The 18,289-nt window shown below is 45.7% G+C and overlaps 1 protein-coding gene across 1 annotated transcript; it reads left to right on the top strand.

Moving 5' to 3' along the window:
- The first annotated feature begins 15,547 nt into the window (after nt 1-15,547).
- Nucleotides 15,548-17,142, top strand: LOC119484369 (putative proline-rich protein 21). Its single transcript, XM_037763160.1, has 3 exons — nt 15,548-15,605; nt 16,044-16,438; nt 16,558-17,142. Exons 1-3 carry the CDS (start codon nt 15,548-15,550, stop codon nt 17,140-17,142), a joined length of 1,038 nt encoding a protein of 345 aa, XP_037619088.1.
- The last annotated feature ends 1,147 nt before the right edge of the window (nt 17,143-18,289 follow it).

The following is an 18,289-nucleotide window of genomic DNA, read 5'->3' as shown; positions in this document are numbered from 1 at the left end:
ACATGCAGATTGGGGAATTCTCAAAATAACAGCTGCCTTCTCAGGGATGTGCACGTTAAGGGATGTGCACGTTAAGAGATGTGCATGTTAAGGGATGCAAGTCCGAATTTATTTCAGGCTTCTAATTTTGGATGTATTTGTATATATCAGTAGTGGAAGTAGTAATACATTTTCCTTGTACTCAGCACAGCTCTAAAATGTTCCTATAAACAAGCCTCCCAACGTATCCTCATTCAACGCTTCATATCATATCTTATGAAGGTCCATTCGTCAATTTCAGTCTTTTCAAAATAAACAAATCTTCACAAGAAACAACTTGTTTAGATTTAGGCAACTAAACTACTTAGTTAGGTTTAGGAAAAGATCGTCATTTGGGTTCAAATATCTACGGAAGTGGCGTAACGTAAGTACATATACACGTGACAAAGAAATCAATGTTGCCTTGTGGCTTCACACGGGACATGAACAGCCCACCCGTCCAGCCCGACCTCCTCCTTACGCCGTGTTTGTTGCTCTTTATACTCCCGGACAGTTACCTGGATTACATAGGCTACGAATTGATTTCTTGGGATATATACTAATTTCAGTTCATTTACTTTTTGTAGGTATAGCTAAGAACGGTGTATGAGAACAGCCTGAGCCTCCACACCCACACGTCACAACATCTGTATTGAACAGAAAACAAAGCAGCCAGACAATGTTGTGATGGTGTTTACTGACCATCGGCCACCAGCTGAGCTCTGGTTCCACAGGGTTCACACCCCCTCGGAACAAAACACCACCGAGGCTAAAATAACAAACCGGCTAGGAACAAACAAGTTACGAGGAGGTGTGTTTCTCCTCTTTTGGCTTAGTCCTCTCCACACTCCCAACCGCTGCACCAAGCTAACCCTTCCCGGACGAGTGTGTCCCCTGAACCCACCACAGAAACTCAACGGTTAACTCGCCATTAAAACTCTGGGAAGACAGCAATAACAAAGTGTTACTGTAGTGGAACTACCACATTACTGTAACATGTTACTAAGTCATGTATTATTGCCCAACACTGATTAATAGAATAGAATTCCTGATGCACTATCATGCATTATCATGTAGCTAGGGCCCGCTCAGCCCGGAAACGGAAACGGTGGTGCGTTGAACGCCCTGTTGTGTTAAACAAGCATTGCGACTTCGGCAGCTGAGAAGGCCGTAGAAGTCTTTCTTTGCATTCTTTTCAAAGAATGTTCGTAGCCTGATCAAACAGATTTAAATGTCTTTACAAAATGCACCTGATGTTACGTCACTTCCCTAGAACAGCAGAGAACATCCCACTCGAGTGACGGGGAATGTGCAAACTGTGCTTCCTAATTACAGTGATCCAACATCTGCCTTCTGGATGACAAGGCAAACAATCCAGGTGAAGGATGATCCTCTTCTTACCTTGGAGACTGTGTTACGATCTATGTGAGCTAATGATCTTATTATGGTTTATATACACGTTGCTGCTGTTTGCTCTGACGTAGCTCAAAGCCCGTCGCAGACCGTTTCACACCGTGTTCAGATGGAACGTGATCCTGATCAACATTAACACATTTGTTTTGTATGTACAAACTATGTTGTAGTGTCAAAAGTACAATATTCTCCTCTTAAATGTGAAAAAGGAAGGTAGGAAGGAAGGAATAATAATATATTTCACCACTCATTCATGCTGTTCTTTTTGTGACTTGTATACAGACAGAAAACTTTACTGTGCACATTACGTAGGTTTAGCTGAATGCATGAACACGACGTTTAGCTAATTCCGTTTCAGATTGAAACAACAGCTATTATTAGGAATAATATCACTGAACGCTGTTCCAGTTATTGAACAGGACAACTTCTCTTTAATTAATTACCCGCTTTTGTTTCTGGCGGCGGCGCCACACACACACGTACACACACACGTGCACGCACACGTACACACACACACGCACACACACACGTACACACACTTACACACTCACAAGCACACAAGAGTTTGTTTTTTAGAGGAAAAGGGAGGAAGTGAGGGAGAGAGGAAGAGGGTAATATCAGCAGGCTATCTATCCTCTCTTCCACTGGTGCATCCCAATCCTCTTTGGAAATAACAAATGCATAAAGGAGCCACAACACAAATATATCTGCCTGGCTCAGATAGATAGGGCTATGCGAGAGTTTAATACCCTTATGTAAACCAGTAACAATCAAGCCCTAACACACCCCCACATCACCACTAAGGGGACAATAAGGAACACGCTCTATTCTCTCTCTCCAGATAGGAACCGAGACGACTGATTGTGTGTGTGAGGAGGAGAGAGAGAGGCAGAGGAAGAGGAGGACCGAGCTGTTTTCTTCAGCAGATAGTGAACAATGCAGCAGCCCAGATTGGTTGGGCTCCCTGGTGCTCGTCGGGCTGCCGCTTGTTTCAGAAGCAGGGAGTGATATAGACGCTGACCTCAGAGACCGCAGCACGTCTGATACTCATCCCTTACCATCCACTCTTTTGATATCTCACTCTCATCCCTCCGCGCCAATTTGTTTTTAGACTTTGCCTCCTCTCTCATCCTCCCGCAGCTCTTTTTTTCTTCTCCTCGCTAAAACTGACGATTCAGTAGACAAAGAGAGCAGCGACACTAAAACCGAAGAGGCCATTTGTCTCAAAAAATAAATGTTGCCACTGACAAGCAATCCAAGCCGAAGAAAATACCAGAGGACGGGCACATTTATCAAATTAATTTACGTAAAATATACTGCACATATGGCAGGTTTACTTGCTTTCAGATGCTCAGGAAAAGTTATGACGTCCTTATAATATATCTTGACTTGCGAAAAATAAAATATGAGATGATTTTGCATCATTTCCTAACCACACACACACACACACACACACACACACACACAGGGGAGGGAGGAAAAAGGACAAGGCTGTCTTTTTAAAGGTGGATCAATATGATTAGTATGCCATGCATGTGTGTGTGTAAGTGTGTGTGTGAAAGTGGGGGTAGTATAGACAGGAGTTAGGATAGCAAAGGTTAATATCATACATCAGCTGCCATCTGCATACGTCTCTGAAGGAGAAAAACACTCTTTGTCTCTCTGCTCTCCGTCGGGTTGATCGCTGTAAGATTATACACCGGCTGACATTTCACACTCGCTAGATGGAGAAGAATTTGGACACTTTCTTTTAGAGGTGTAGAGGGGGCCGCCATAACAGCTCAGCAATCTAACACACCGTCTCTCCGGCGGCGTTAATCTCTCTGCTAACAAGAGGAAATACCTTCTGAGAGATTTCAGACAGCTGTTAACAATGTTTCTAATAAGTGATTTTGGCAGCTGAAAACAAAAATGCTTTTTCTTGTCTTCTACGGAGAGGTACATTAACAAAACTTTACTCCGATGTTAGAAGCTTCGGCAGATATTCAAAGCTGTTCTACGGTTTCTATCAAAGCAGAACGAGTTGCTGTGTGAGCGGAGCAGCTGGTCGGAAAGATGTAAAGAATCTGTCTTTTCACTGCAAGCTCAGCGAGACATGATCAACATCTGTAAACCAAGCACACGCAGACAGTGAAACCCAACGCAGTGCAGAGAGAGACAGACAGGCTGAGCTGTGTACTGGGTGTGTGTGCGTGCGTGCGTGCGTGCGTGCGTGCGTGTGTGTGTGTGCTGGTCATACCTGACTGCATGCATGCATTGCTGTTTCAGTGTGTGCTGTTTGTGTGCATGTGTCTTTGTGATTGCGTGCCTTGAAGTTCTCCTTGATCATCAGGCTTAATGCTGCACTCTCTCAGCCATATAAGACCCTGCTAGGAAACCATCAAATATTTATACAGCATTATCCTGATCCTATAGCCTGGAAGTCCAGAAAACACTCTGCTGACTTCCACTGCATTACACAGGTTTGGGTTTGGAGTTGGTTCAGACTCTTTAACTTTCATCCACCACCAGGTTTTCTTCAGGAAAGACTCGACCCGCTCGGTAAATGACATAGTAAAGAAGACGCACCGTCACGAGTGCTGTTTACGGCTCTCACCGAGGGTTTGTGACACTTTGTGATATCGTGATTGAGAGGGAGGATGGCTGGAAAAACGTGCAAAGAGGAAGCGAGAGAGTATTAATTCTCCATCCCAGACACTGAATGGCTGCTGTTGTTCTGAAGGCGGTTTTATGGAGCAGAAACAGCCTGATCTCTGCGCTGTTTTCTCCCTGATTGATTGCCCTGGCCTGAGGCTCCTCGGAGTGCGCTGCGTTTTGTCTGAGTATTTACTGGAATGTTGGGAGGATAAAAATCACAGCCTCAGCCATCACACTACAGACGCAGAGAGGCAAATACAAACACACCCAAAGGCAGAGGACGCCCACACACAGAGAGACAGATGAGGACACAGACGATGAGACATGAGAACATACAGGACAAAGACATACAGTATCATACAGACGGTGAGACATGAGAACATACAGGACAAAGACATACAGTATCATACACAGACTAAATTACATTTATTAAAACTCTACATTTTCTGTAATGACCCAGTTTCCTCTCTGGGATCAATAAACTGTAGAGCATTTAAACTTTACATCATTTTCAGCCTGAAAACGTTTTACTTTCTGAATAAATCTCAGTAATCTGAATCTGAATCTGAATCTGAATCTGAATCTGAATCTGAATCTGAACCACCTCGCTAGCAGCTGAGCTCTCTTCTTTCTTTATCGTCCCCACATGAATTCAAGTCATAGACCATTTCTTTCACAGCACACATTTTGACTTGTCATAGCAGGAAAATCACAGATGCAACTTATAATAATAATAATAATGATAATAATAATAATAATAAGAAGAAGAAGAAGAAGAAGAAGAATAACAACAACAATAATAATAATAATAATGATAATAATAATAATAATAATAATAATAATGATAACAACAACAATAATAATAACAATAATAATGATAATAATAAGAATAAGAATACAAATAATAAGAATAACAATAATAATAATAATAATAATAATAATAAGGTTCAGTTTCAGCTTTGATTGCAAAGCAAAGCAGCAGTTAGTGATGCTATTGGTACCACCTGTGTTTGGCCCAATCAGAACGAAAGGTCAGTTCATTTCTGTTTAAAAAATAAACAAGAAAAATGATATTTCTGACTAAACATTTTGTTAAAGGAGACCTATTATGCTTTTGTACTTTGTCCTTTTCCTTTAGTGTGTTATATATTTTTTGTGTATGTAAAAATCTGCAAAGTCCAAAGTCCACGCCACAGAAACGCCTCGCTTTAAGTCCTGCCTTTTCTTACGTAACGCTGTGATGTCACCAAGTAACACATTTTCATAATACCTGCGTAGCGGCTATTGGCACGCCCTCAGACAAAGCTAGTTAGAGCGGAGCTGGAGCGGAGTCTGAAGTACCTTTCCAGACGGAGGTAGAGCCATTGAGGCTTCATGCTCCACTGAGATCCTCTGATAGGAATGAACGCTGTGTCCAGTTCTCTTTAGACATCCATGTATGAGCCCCTCCTCTTACTCTGGTATTGTAACTGTAACTCTGATTCCTGCAGTGATTTCACTGCACACCTCTGGCACATTCATGTTTCCAAAATGAGGAACCAGTCCGTTACAGACACACCAGAACTCTCTGGCGTCCCGCTCGGCAGTCAGGAAAGAAGACATTCAAACTACTACAAGCTGTTGAAGCGGTGCAGGCCGTCGTCTCAACACTTCTTCTGTATCAGAATCTTTTCTGTGGACATGTAGGTGATGGAAACAGGAGGGTGGGCTCAGCTCTGTTGGAGTCAGAGAGGCAGTCAGACTGTGATCTGCCGTGGACAGGACAGCCCTCGGCTCTGTCTGTCAGCGTGTGAAGCCCCTGTGTGCAGCGGCGTGGACGCCACCGTTCAGGCTTCCACTGTGTCCGTCTGTCACGGTGACAGAGACAGACTGACACGCCGTAGCACCGAGAGGTCGCAGCCTTCAATCTGACGCTTGTTTTCCATCCGTCCATTCACATTTCTCAGAGTCTCTCACCTTCCTCCCTTCGTCTACTCATCTTCTATGACGCTGTCGTGGAAACAGACTGTGGGTGTATGATTATTTTATTTCTCTATTTTCCAATTCATAATCCAATTTTTAAACATCTTATTGATGACATTTTTATATAGACGAATAATCCTAAAATAATACATCCACCGAGCCTTTAGAAAGAATAAAAGTATGTATAAAACTTTTCCTGAAAAAAATTATTGTGATTTTGAATTAATCATTTAAAAAAATGTGGCGGGTCCAAAATGAATGTTTTGTTTATCTCTGTGGAAGATATCTGACGTTTGGTTCCCACCTCTAACAAGGCCTGTGAGCCAACAGTAAAACTACGTCGGTATCCCACAGTGCCTCCGGGTTAAACACATAAAGAGCTGAGATCCACAGTAAGAGCCGGCAACCACTTGTTGTGAAGTGAACGCAATGGAATGGGGGAGGGAGGATGTGACATCTAGTGGCTCAATGTGATCAATGTTATCAACAGCACCTTTGATTCATCTGTAAAAAGGGTTATATTATATACTGTATACATGTATGTATATATATATATATATATATATATATTATAATATAGGTTTTCATCTGTAATGAAACCTTTTGTGAAATGCTTCGTCATTAAACAAATGACGCACTAAGAAACTGCACATAAAATAAAGTATATCATCCCCCGACTGCAACCTAGCGTCAGCATTAAGTGCATATATGTGTGTGTGTGTGTGTGTGTGTGTGTGTGTGTTTCCATTGTATCTTCAGCCCTGTGATGTGCTGTCGGAGGGATGTTGATTGCGTAATCCTACAAACCTCAAAATGGTGCTTGTCAGATGATAATCTGCCCACTCTGCAGATTACTGCTCAGATTAACACACAATGAACTCTGGGAGATGTGGGAGATAACACCCCCAATGTGTGCGTCTCTGCGTGTGTATATTCAATTGTGTGCACGTGTATATGTGCTAAAATGTTTGTGTCAATGCAAAATGCATGCAGACATTTGTAGGTATGTTTTGTGTGCATACTCTGTGTGTGTGTGTGTGTGTGTGTGTGTGCGTGTGTGTGTGTGTGTGTGTGTGTGTGTGTGAGGGAACACACACACCTCCTTCTATAGCCTGGGGGGGGAGAGGGAGGAGAGAACAAGAGGCCGACTGCTCTTCAGCGACAGCAGACATCAGAGACGGAGAGATTTACTTGTCTTATTCCAGCACACAGAGATTTAAAGGAGCTCCGTCTGTGATTAAGAGAAACTCCTTCTATAATACTAGAATGCTTAAACGTAATGATTCAGTGTGTGTGAGGTCACACTTCCTCCTGCTGCAGAGAAGCTCTCAGAGGATCTGCACGCAGTCGGATGTGGAAATGTAGCCGTGGTTGTTTCCATTTGATGAACGCCAAATTTTTCTCTCCGCTCTCATGTCTTTTCTCCTGTCGGCTCCCTTTTCTCACCGTCCTCCTTCGGTTGGCGGCCACTCTGACTGTGTGCATGTGTGTGTGTGTGTGTGTGTGTGTGTGTGTGTGTGTGTGTGTGAGAGTGTCAGGTTTATTTCTGTTATGTTTCTTAATTAGCTAATAAAGGTCACGGCATCTCTCAGTCAGGGGGGGGGCGGCGCATGCAAATGAGCAAGAAGGTCAGACGGATTAGTGACCGCCTCACACCGCCCAAATATGGACACGACCGTGCTGCCATACAAATACCTGCAGCCATGAAAGAGTACCAACACGCACACACACACACACACACACACACACACACACACGACTGGGTTACTCAGCTGTCATGGTGTTTCTAGATACACAGTCTCACTGTAGTGAGAGGCCAAAAAGGTTACTGAGCATGTGCTCTGATAAATTCTCTGTCCTCACTAGAGAAACAGAAATATGATCCGTTCGGTGCGACGGGCTGGTTGGAAAGGCAATTCATACTTTCTGCGTCTGCGTGTTCGCGAGCATCCGCTTTGGTTTGCATGACGTAAATGTCGTCATCTGCTAATGGAACCTATGTGGACGTACACGTGCAGCCCAGAATTTGTGACCACACGGACTATAAGCATAGCGAGCGCACCGACAGCGCGCGCTCCAGTTTGGTTCCACGCTCCAGTCCAGTTGGTGGCGTTTGCACCTTGAGCTGGTTGACTAAGAAGAAGACGATGATGAAGATATCAAAGTGGTTTGAAGAGAGGTTGGGCGAGGAGATCCACCGTTACCCACATTTATATTTTCATCTTCAGCCAAATGGTGTTGAACTCCTGGCAAACAACGTTACGGTGCGTTACTGTCACCAGCTGGAACGGCTGGAACGCCAGACCGACGCAGACCCTCGGTTGTCAAATGAACGGAACCGCGTCCGCGTGACCGGTACAAGTTTGCGGCTGTCCGGGGACACGAAACACTGAAGTATGTCCCAGGCTTAATATGGAAGACGCTGTTCACATTCTGTTTCCTTGTCGAGATTGGTTTCTATTAACCAGAACCACCATCGTTAACCTTAAAGGGGTGTTGAGTCATGAGTAGTCAGTCTGTACAAAGAGCTTCATAATGTTCTGCGGCACTGGAGGAGCATGCTGTTTGAAGGATGTGGGCTCTAATTAAAGACTATTGAGCTGCATTAGAAGAGTTGTTGGATCCAGGCTTTCTGAAGCTTGACTTATACGAGGGACTAAAATTCAGGATACATCAAACGTCTTTTTAATTTGTCTCTTGCAGGTCCCCCAACTTTGATGCACAAAAAGTACTTTAGGATAAAGAAGTAAAAGAATACAAAGATGTGTAGTTTAAAGATAGGTTGTGGAATCGGGGATGGGTGCAGAACAAAGATGTAGGAAAGATGACACAGTGGTGATTGAGCTCTGAGCAGCTAAACCATCATTCATTCATCAGCCCCGTTTGAGACTAGCGCTATCCATCGCACCTGCGTGATTCATTCAGTTTTGTCTAGTTTTGGGAATTCTCGCAACGAATAGAATGATATAATGTATGGGAATCAGTGTGCGAGGTTTCTGTGTGTAACGTTATTTATCGGATGACAGATTTAAAAAAAATAAACGCATACGGTAAATCAGGATTTGGTGTGCAGAGACCTTTAGGAGAGCTTTGGTGATGCATTTAAACAGTGTTGTTAAAATGATAATATGGGTAATTTTGTTAGGCGAAGACAAATTAACTATTTTTATTGGTATTTTTGGTGGCAATTTGTTTTTTCTTTCCATTTAGTATTTGTTTCTCCAGACCGTATGTGCACATTATCATTTCATCCTGATACACGAGATAATCATGCTTACTGCTCTCATTTCAAAGTGTCTCGTTGGAATGGCGGAGCGCTCTCGTGATGCTTTAGTCATCCTAACATGTGCTGCATGAATGCTTACATACAGTAGATAAGATAAGAGAGGAGACGCAGATGCTCCGGTGCCGACATGGTCGGCGCCGTAGTGTTGCAGTGGATCTGTTACTACTCTTTAGGTCTATCACCTTTCGCAGCAGAGCTTGTCTCGGTGTCCTTTAGCCCTAAATCACCAGGCTGTCTCCATGTGTGAAAGCTCTCTCTCCCTCTCTGGGTCTATAACTCATCCTGTCTCTCTCTCTCTCTCCACCTCCCCCATAACTCACTGGGTCTCTCTCCATCGCCAACCTGCTCCGTCACTCCTCTCTCATAGCCATTCATGATTATATCTTTGTACCCCTCCCCTCCTCTCTTTCACCTTCTGTCTCTCTTTTCCTTCTCTAAACAATTTTCAAATCCACTTTTGACGTCCAGCGTCGACACTCTGAGTCACAGCAGCCCCCCCCATTCATCTCTTTCTCTCTGGTGGGAGGTTGTCTGGCTGCCTGCCTGCCTTACAGCAGGCGGAGTGATGGACACGGGGTGAGACCCGGCGCATTACACTCCTCTGCAACACAGCACAACAGAGAGCAGCCACCCTGTAACACACTGCACTGAATACACAATGATGCACAGAGGAGGATGAAGTGGAGAAGGAATGATAAACAACGCAGCGCTCTCGGGGAGCATCTTCAAGTCTTTGAGCTCATTATGCTCATGAGCGCAGATAAACGCAGCCGCATATCAGCGCCAACGGAAACTCTAATAACGGAGATGTGAATTAATGCCAAACTTTGTCCCGCGTGATGAAAACAGACGCGAGTAAGTACACCTACTATCTGGAGTCGCAGGCTGTTTGGCCCGCAGCATTAAAAGTGCAGCTGAGAGCGAGTCAGACTCCGTCAGCGCCATATCTTCAGCTCAGCAGACCTTTATAGGAGATGATAGAGAGAATGGGACTTTCTTTGTTTAGATCTCTTCCTCCTCCACCTCCTCCTTCTCACTGAAGTATTTCCCCAGAATCGAGCAGTTGTTTCCAACACACGCTCCAAGTCTTAGCTACCCTAAACTAAAAAAATCATTCTGCAGTACCTTCTCAGGAGCAAATACACATCCACAGAATCACAAATACAAACAGTGCTCCATGAGTCCCAGATTTACAGATATAGAACCGTGCATCAGACCTTTCTCTCTCTCACAAGTCCAGTATTTGTGCCTGTCTTCTGTCTGAATATGTAAAAGACCTCCATCTCTTCCCTCACGTCATTTCTCACCCTTTTATCTTTGAATACATTTATTTCACGGCGTGACCCCTGCTGCCTCAAACCAGGAGTCAACCCTCCCCTAAAGCCTTGGCTGACTTTGTCTCTCCTCTCTTCCCCTCTCATGGTTTTACAAATGCAAACATTTCTTCTTAACGTCTCTGTCCGTCCCGCGGGGCCGTCAGATTTAGAGCCGGTTTCAGAAAAGTTTAAAAAGGTCCGATCCATAATCACCAAAAGTGCCTCCGCCATCTGCGGAATTACAATAACATGCATTTAAATGCCTGAGCTCAGTATCTGTACGTATATTACTACTAGTCATGACTCATACTGCAGGTTGCATGTTAATATCCTGCAGATTAAGTGGGGGGGGTGACCGCTGTATCACGCGGAGCATGTTAGCTTCTTGTTTTTCCACGCAGACACAACGGAATATAATTAGTCGATGCTCAGGCTAATAAATGCTACCGACAAAGAGCGAGGCCGTATGTCATCCGCTGCATTAGTCCGGCTGTGTCAGGCAGAGTACATTACATACATTAGTATTCTCAGTCCTCTGATTACAATAAATGCTCCCTCGCATTGTAACGATGGGCTTTACAATAATGGGCCGTAAATTAATACAGTGCTCAGCAAATACTATTATGCCGTCAGTGTTTACAGTATACCCGGCTCATATATACGGATAATTACCATTCACTAAGGCAGTTGCTCTAACACAACAGCCATTTACTGTCCATTCGTCACCGTGTCGGGGGGCCGCAGGGGGAAGGACTGCATTCTGATCGAGGATATCAATGCCCCGAATCCTCATTGATCTGAACAAGGGATCAATAAGCGTATCACTAGCTGTGTCTCCGCGGTGGGCTGGATCTCTTTTCTTTAATCTTCCAGAAGAGGAGGGCGGCTGTGAGGAGCTTATTAAGGGATAATTCACTGCTCGGTCTGTGTCATTTGGGCTTTATGTTATCGCTGAGATCATTCACACACACACATGAAACCCTGAGAGTGAGTGGCAAGCATGTACGTGTGTGTGTGTGTGTGTGTGTGTGTGTGTGTGTTGGGGGTGCTTCCATATGAAATGTACACGAGGGTGAATCTCAGTGGTGTTAATGGCTTTTTAAATGTCAGGGAAAGTCAGGGAATGATAAAAGAGAGATCTGTTATCCACCATCCTCATGATCACCGCGGAGCACGCCGCCGCTCTCACCTCGGTCTGTGTGTGTGTGTGTGTGTGTGTGTGTAGGAGTAGGCCAACTTCCACCGTGCTGATGTCAGCATGATTTATGCACCAATCAGATTAGCTGTGAGAGAGAGAATGAGAGGAAGGGAGCGGGGAGGGGCCGTTGGACATCACTTGCTGGGCGATTGTCGTGTTTCTCGTCTCGTATTTGGATGAATCAGAATCAAAAGATGAATAAATATCAATACGTGCACTATTACTGTATGTGTTAGTGTAGTATGAAGGCCTATTCACACATATTCACATACTGTTGGCTACACCGGAGCTATCGCTGGGCGGTACAGAACCATTAATACAGATATTCTTCTGATATTGATTCATATATATATATATATATATATAATGATATGGCAAAGTTGGAGTCACATGATTTCCCTTCATTTCATTTCAGACATGTAAAACAGCAGGAGGTAGAAACGGAGCAAATCTGAGACTCTGAGACCAGACCGGGGTTCGGGTTAGAGACCGGGGTTCGGGTTAGAGACCGGGTTCGGGTTAGAGACCGGGGTTCGGGTTAGAGACCGGGTTCGGGTTAGAGACCGGGGTTCGGGTTAGAGACCGGGGTTCGGGTTAGAGACCGGGTTCGGGTTAGAGACCGGGGTTCGGGTTAGAGACCGAGGTTCGGGTTAGAGACCGGGGTTCGGGTTAGAGACCGGGTTCGGGTTAGAGACCGGGGTTCGGGTTAGAGACCGGGGTTCGGGTTAGAGACCGGGGTTCGGGTTAGAGATCGGGTTCGGGTTAGAGACCGGAGTTCGGGTTAGAGACCGGGTTCGGGTTAGAGACCGGGGTTCGGGTTAGAGACCGGGGTTCGGGTTAGAGACCGGGTTCGGGTTAGAGACCGGGGTTCAGGTTAGAGACCGAGGTTCGGGTTAGAGACCGGGGTTCGGGTTAGAGACCGGGTTCGGGTTAGAGACCGGGGTTCGGGTTAGAGACCGGGGTTCGGGTTAGAGATCGGGTTCGGGTTAGAGACCGGGGTTCGGGTTAGAGACCGGGGTTCGGGTTAGAGACCGGGGTTCGGGTTAGAGACTGGACTCACTGAGTAGACTAAATCACTCAAAGCTTCCCTCAAATCTAAAATCCACACAAACCAGCTCTATAAGATGAACTGTGTGCACGTACCAGTGTGTGTGTGTGTGTGTGTGTGTGTGTGTGTGTGTGTGCCCTGGCCTGCTCTAACAGAGGGTTGAGTGATGTCACAGCAGACTGCATTTTAATAGAGAGGGAAGCAATTAGAGAGAGGACAGGGTGAGAGGTGGAGAGATGGAGGGGATGTCTGTGTGACACACACTACGCACACTTCACACACACGCACACGCATGCACGCACACACACACACACACACACACACACACACACACACACACACACACACACACACACACACACGCACTCACACACTCATTACTAAGGATGAGTTAATTAATTGCACAGTGATTCACGGTACTTGTAATTAATCTCGTAGGTATGTGTGTGTTTTTGAGAGGTGACTCTTCTCCCTCCCATTTATAACACACACACACACACACACACACACACACACTGTCGCTTCACACGAACACACACATTTCTCTTCTTCCAGAGTTAGACTCGGTCTTTCTCAATGGTGCTTCACAAACATCCGGTCTGTTCTCATCAGCCAGGTTCTTGTTGGTGTCGTCAGTCTAACGTTAATCAGGCTGTTGCTCCATATCGGCGTATTTTAATTCAGTTATTGCTGTTTACTTTAACTTCATTTATTGATTCTTATCTTTTACTTCAGGTGCCATTTGGTATGTTGTCTTCTTTATTTTGAACTCTTCCTGTCACCTGTCCTGAGTAAACAGCGTGCAGAAGAGAGTAGGAAACGGAACAGTAGAGAATATGTAAATGAATATATTAAGATTTATATACATCTTTATATAAGATTTAAAAAGACATTTCAAAGACGCAGCGTGTGTTTGTGTAACCTTCAGTGCCCACGGGGGAGTTGTATCTCACCGAGCAGACAGTAAAACAGTGGGAAGTCACATTATGCAGGTAAATAAATGACAGAAATGAAGCTATGAGGTCATGGAGCCGGTTCTGTGGATTCTGGCTTCACTTTATTTGGTTAAAAGGTTTTTCACCCGAACGGCCCGATCGGGGGGGAATACATCTATTTACCTCAGTATGCCGTTACATCATGTCCCTTATTCCTCCTCAGAGCTCTTAGCACATTCCTTTCTTTTTCTTTTTTTTTTTTTGGATTGGTCCAGTTGAGAAATTATGCGTATTAATCTTGGCCTCCTCTACCCATGATCCTTTGCATTTATCAGCGTGAGCGGGAGTGGTGCAGCAATCACATTTAGAAATTAAACAAATAAAAAAGTTGAAGATAGCCGAGTGAGTGATGAGGCCGGCCGGTCGGCAGCAGCATAAATCCCAACCTGTCACCCCCCCACCTCTGCCGACACACATTTGGATATTGTTATGATTTTACCGTGTTTGCATATATGAGGCTAATTTATTAGAATCAAACACCATCAGGCTTATTTACAAGCCGGTTCTGGTCCTCTGCCAATAAGCCCATTAAGTGCATTGTTGGAGAGCGGTTCTATGATCAAATACACAATAGTAATGGTGAGTGGAGAGAGAACGGAACGGTTCTCAATGAGGTGATTATCTGCTGCAGGTTATTGTGCTATTTCAGCACGACATGTAAATCTGCATCACGCCGTCAATCACAGTCGCCGCTGTCAGAGAAGTGAGGTGTGAAAATGCCAACGACGACACTAAACGATGACGAGGGGAAAAGAAGAGAACGAGAAAAAAATACTCCAGATTTGTGTTTGAGAGAATGAAATTGAACGATTATGTCAGAGTTTATTTTTTTATCTGAATAGCTCCAGATGGCCCCAGTTAGAGACTCTTTCCCTCCGTCTTTCTCCCTTTATCAATCATTCTTTCCATCCTTCTCTATATCCCTCCTCGGCTTCTTTGTGCTCTCTGTAGAGCACAGTTTGGTTTGTCCGTTCTGGGCTACTGTAGAAACATGGAGGAGAGAGAACTCTTAAAAGAACTGATTTACAGATGTCTATTTCTCAGCGTCAGTCGATGGGAAAAAGTCTTTTTGGGTCCAACGGTGTCACGTGACGAACACGGAAGTTATAATTCCACCGTTTGGTCACTATGTCAAATTAACTTCAAAGCACTGATCCTGCAAACACACCTAAAATACAGCTCCATACAGCAACGTGCCAGTCTTTACCCCTCACCGTGAAACCACTTCAGACCTCAAGAAATCATACAGACATGACCAGGACTACACACACACACACACACACACACACACACACACACACACAGAAGAAAGAGACGGAGAGAGTGCAGGTCTGGGGCTAAGTAAGCGGTGCACCAGGTTATGCGTCATTTACCGCAGCTCAATAACAACCTTTCTCTCCGCCCGACACACCTGGTCACACAAAATGACACTCGCTGTCCTCTGAGAACACACACACACACACACACGTGCACGCGCACACGCGCACGCACACACACACACACACACACACACACACACACATCGTATCTCCTTTCACCCTACGGTGGCCTTAACCAGACACATTACATCCCCACTCTGCTATCTGCTCCTGACAGATGTATTTATGTAATGCTTTTGATAGGTATTGATTCACACGGTTAAGAAACACAGAAAAATGAGATTTCAAAATCAGCATGGCTGAGGGGGGGGGGGTGACGCCTAACAAGAAGACGCAGAGAGACGGAGATACCGGTCAGAGAACATTTAGAAGAAGCACGAACACATTGTGGGACAGACTGAAAACATGCATGAACTCTGTGTGCGTGTGTGTGTGTGTGTGTGTGACCTTGGCGTGGCCCGGTGGTAAAGTGGGGCGTCAGGAGAGTCAGTGTGAGAGCAGCGAAGCGTTCCCCCTCAGATTAGTAGCTTTATTACTGCCACCAACCGCTGGCCTGACAAATCCTCTTATTTCATTTTACCTTCCTTTACCTCCGCCTCTGCCTCTAGCTCGCTCTTTCTCTCTTCCTCACTCTTTTATTCCCCTAAAACCTCCCTCCCTCCCTCCCTCCCTCTCTTTCTCCCAACTGCGGTAGCTTCACATGCTTCACCTTACGCTCCGCCTGGCTCGCTCTCCCTCACAGCGCGTTTTCTGTTTCCTCAGTTTTTTTCTCCTCATTGTCTCCCATGCAGCTCCGCCCATACCGCTCCGCCCATACCGCTCCGTCCATACCGCTCCTCTCACACCGCTCCGCCCATACCGCTCCGTCCATACCACTCCTCTCATACCGCTCCGTCCATACCGCTCCGCACATACCTCTCAGTCTATACCGCTCCGCCCATACCGCTCCGTCCATACCGCTCCCCTCATACCGCTCCGTCCATACCGCTCTGCCCATACCTCTCTGTCTATAGCGCTCCGTCCATACCGCTCCCCTCGTACTGCTCCGCTCATCAACTCCGCCCATACCTCTCAGTCCATACCGCGCCGCACATACCGCTCCGTCCATACCTCTCAGTCCATACCGCTCCGTCCATACCGCTCCGCACATACCGCTCAGTCTATACCGCTCCATCCATACCTCTCTGTCTATAGCGCTCCGTCCATACCGCTCCCCTCGTACTGCTCCGCTCATCAACTCCGCCCATACCTCTCAGTCCATACCGCTCCCCTCATACCGCTCTGCCCATACCTCTCTGTCTATAGCGCTCCGTCCATACCGCTCCCCTCGTACTGCTCCGCTCATCAACTCCGCCCATACCTCTCAGTCCATACCGCTCCGCACATACCGCTCCGTCCATACCTCTCAGTCCATACCGCTCCGTCCATACCGCTCCGCACATACCGCTCAGTCCATACCGCTCTGCACATACCTCTCAGTCCATACCGCTCTACACATACCGCTCCGTCCATACCGCTCCGCCCATACGGCTCCGTCCATACCGCTCCGTCCATACCTCTCAGTCCATACCGCTCTGTCCATACCACTCCGTCCATACCGCTCTGCCCATACCTCTCAGTCTATACCGCTATGTCCATACCGCTCTGCCCATACCTCTCAGTCTATACCGCTCCGTCCATACCTCTCAGTCCATACCGCTCCGCACATACCGCTCCGTCCATACCGCTCCGTCCATACCGCTCCACCCATACAGCTCCGTCCATACCGCTCCATCCATACCGCTCCGCCCATACCGCTCCGTCCATACCTCTCTGCCCATACCTATACAGCTCTCTTTTTCTCCATTCCTCGACTCCCCCTCTGTCTCCCCCGCCCTCCCCTCTCTATAGTGTGATGAATCTGTAGACAGGGGCTAATAATTGTACTTCAGCCCAAGTGCTCATTTTTCTTTGTGTTTGAAAGCTGTGACAGGCAGGAGCTCTTTTTTCTCAACCCCCCCGTCCCTCGTCTTCCTCCCTGCCTCTCTCTCCCTCTCTCTCTTTTCTTTCTATCCTCACACAATGGGTGAGTAAAATAACTCAGGGTTTACAAGGTCATGCTGTCTAGCGGTGAGGACACGCTGGGGATTTGGGGCTGGAAGGATTTCCTCAAAGGTGCCGTGTCGAGACTTCAATAAAAACAGAGAAAGTTATAGATTGCACGAGCGGATCTGCGGGGGGAAATAAGTGCTTTTGATAGTGAACAGGCTCGCTGAATCACAGCTACCTGGATCCACACGTCATCAACGAGCACAAGAAAGAGGGAAGTGGAGAGAAACGTCTACTTTGTTGCTCGTGCCAACAACTCCACCAACTTTTATCATTTGCAAAGAGAAAACTACTTAAAATGCAGCTGTACTTCCCGTCATATAAAACATCCACATCTTATTTACAGTGTGTTGCTTTCTATTTTAGAGCCACTGGTTCGTTACATCTCACAGAGAAATGCATCCGGCACAGCGAGACGGGGGGCAGCCCCACTGCTCAGTTTACCTCTAAAACCTCATCACGCACGCACGCACGCACGCACGCACACACACACAGACACACACACACACCAACACACACACACACACACACACACCAACACACACACACACACACACACTGTAATATTTTTTTCATCCTAAAAGTGAATTAAAATTTTTCAAAAATCTGCAAAATAAGACGAATAAAATGAGATTTTATCTCGACAAGCAGACTTTTTCTTTTTATTAAAATGTGCTAATTAAATGGGTCTGATGATAAAATAATTAATAATAATTAAATGGGGTCTGGGGGATGATCAGCTCATTTTTCTTTCTGCAATTATTTAAACAAAAATTTTAAATCTCAAGCTCCGTCCATAAAAAACAGCGTGCAAGCAAAGCACATGTGCAGGAAGGAAATAATGTTTCCATCGACTCTGCAGTAATACTTTATGAAAATTGATCAACAGTTTTAATCACATATCATCCTCAGAAGAGAGAGAGGTGGAAAGGGAGGAGGACAGAGAGCC

This window comes from Sebastes umbrosus, unplaced genomic scaffold, assembly GCF_015220745.1.
Source record: "Sebastes umbrosus isolate fSebUmb1 unplaced genomic scaffold, fSebUmb1.pri scaffold_178_arrow_ctg1, whole genome shotgun sequence".
NCBI classification, from domain to species: Eukaryota; Metazoa; Chordata; class Actinopteri; order Perciformes; family Sebastidae; genus Sebastes; species Sebastes umbrosus.
Note: the sequence above shows the minus strand (reverse complement) of the source record. Positions and strands in the feature narration are given on the sequence as shown.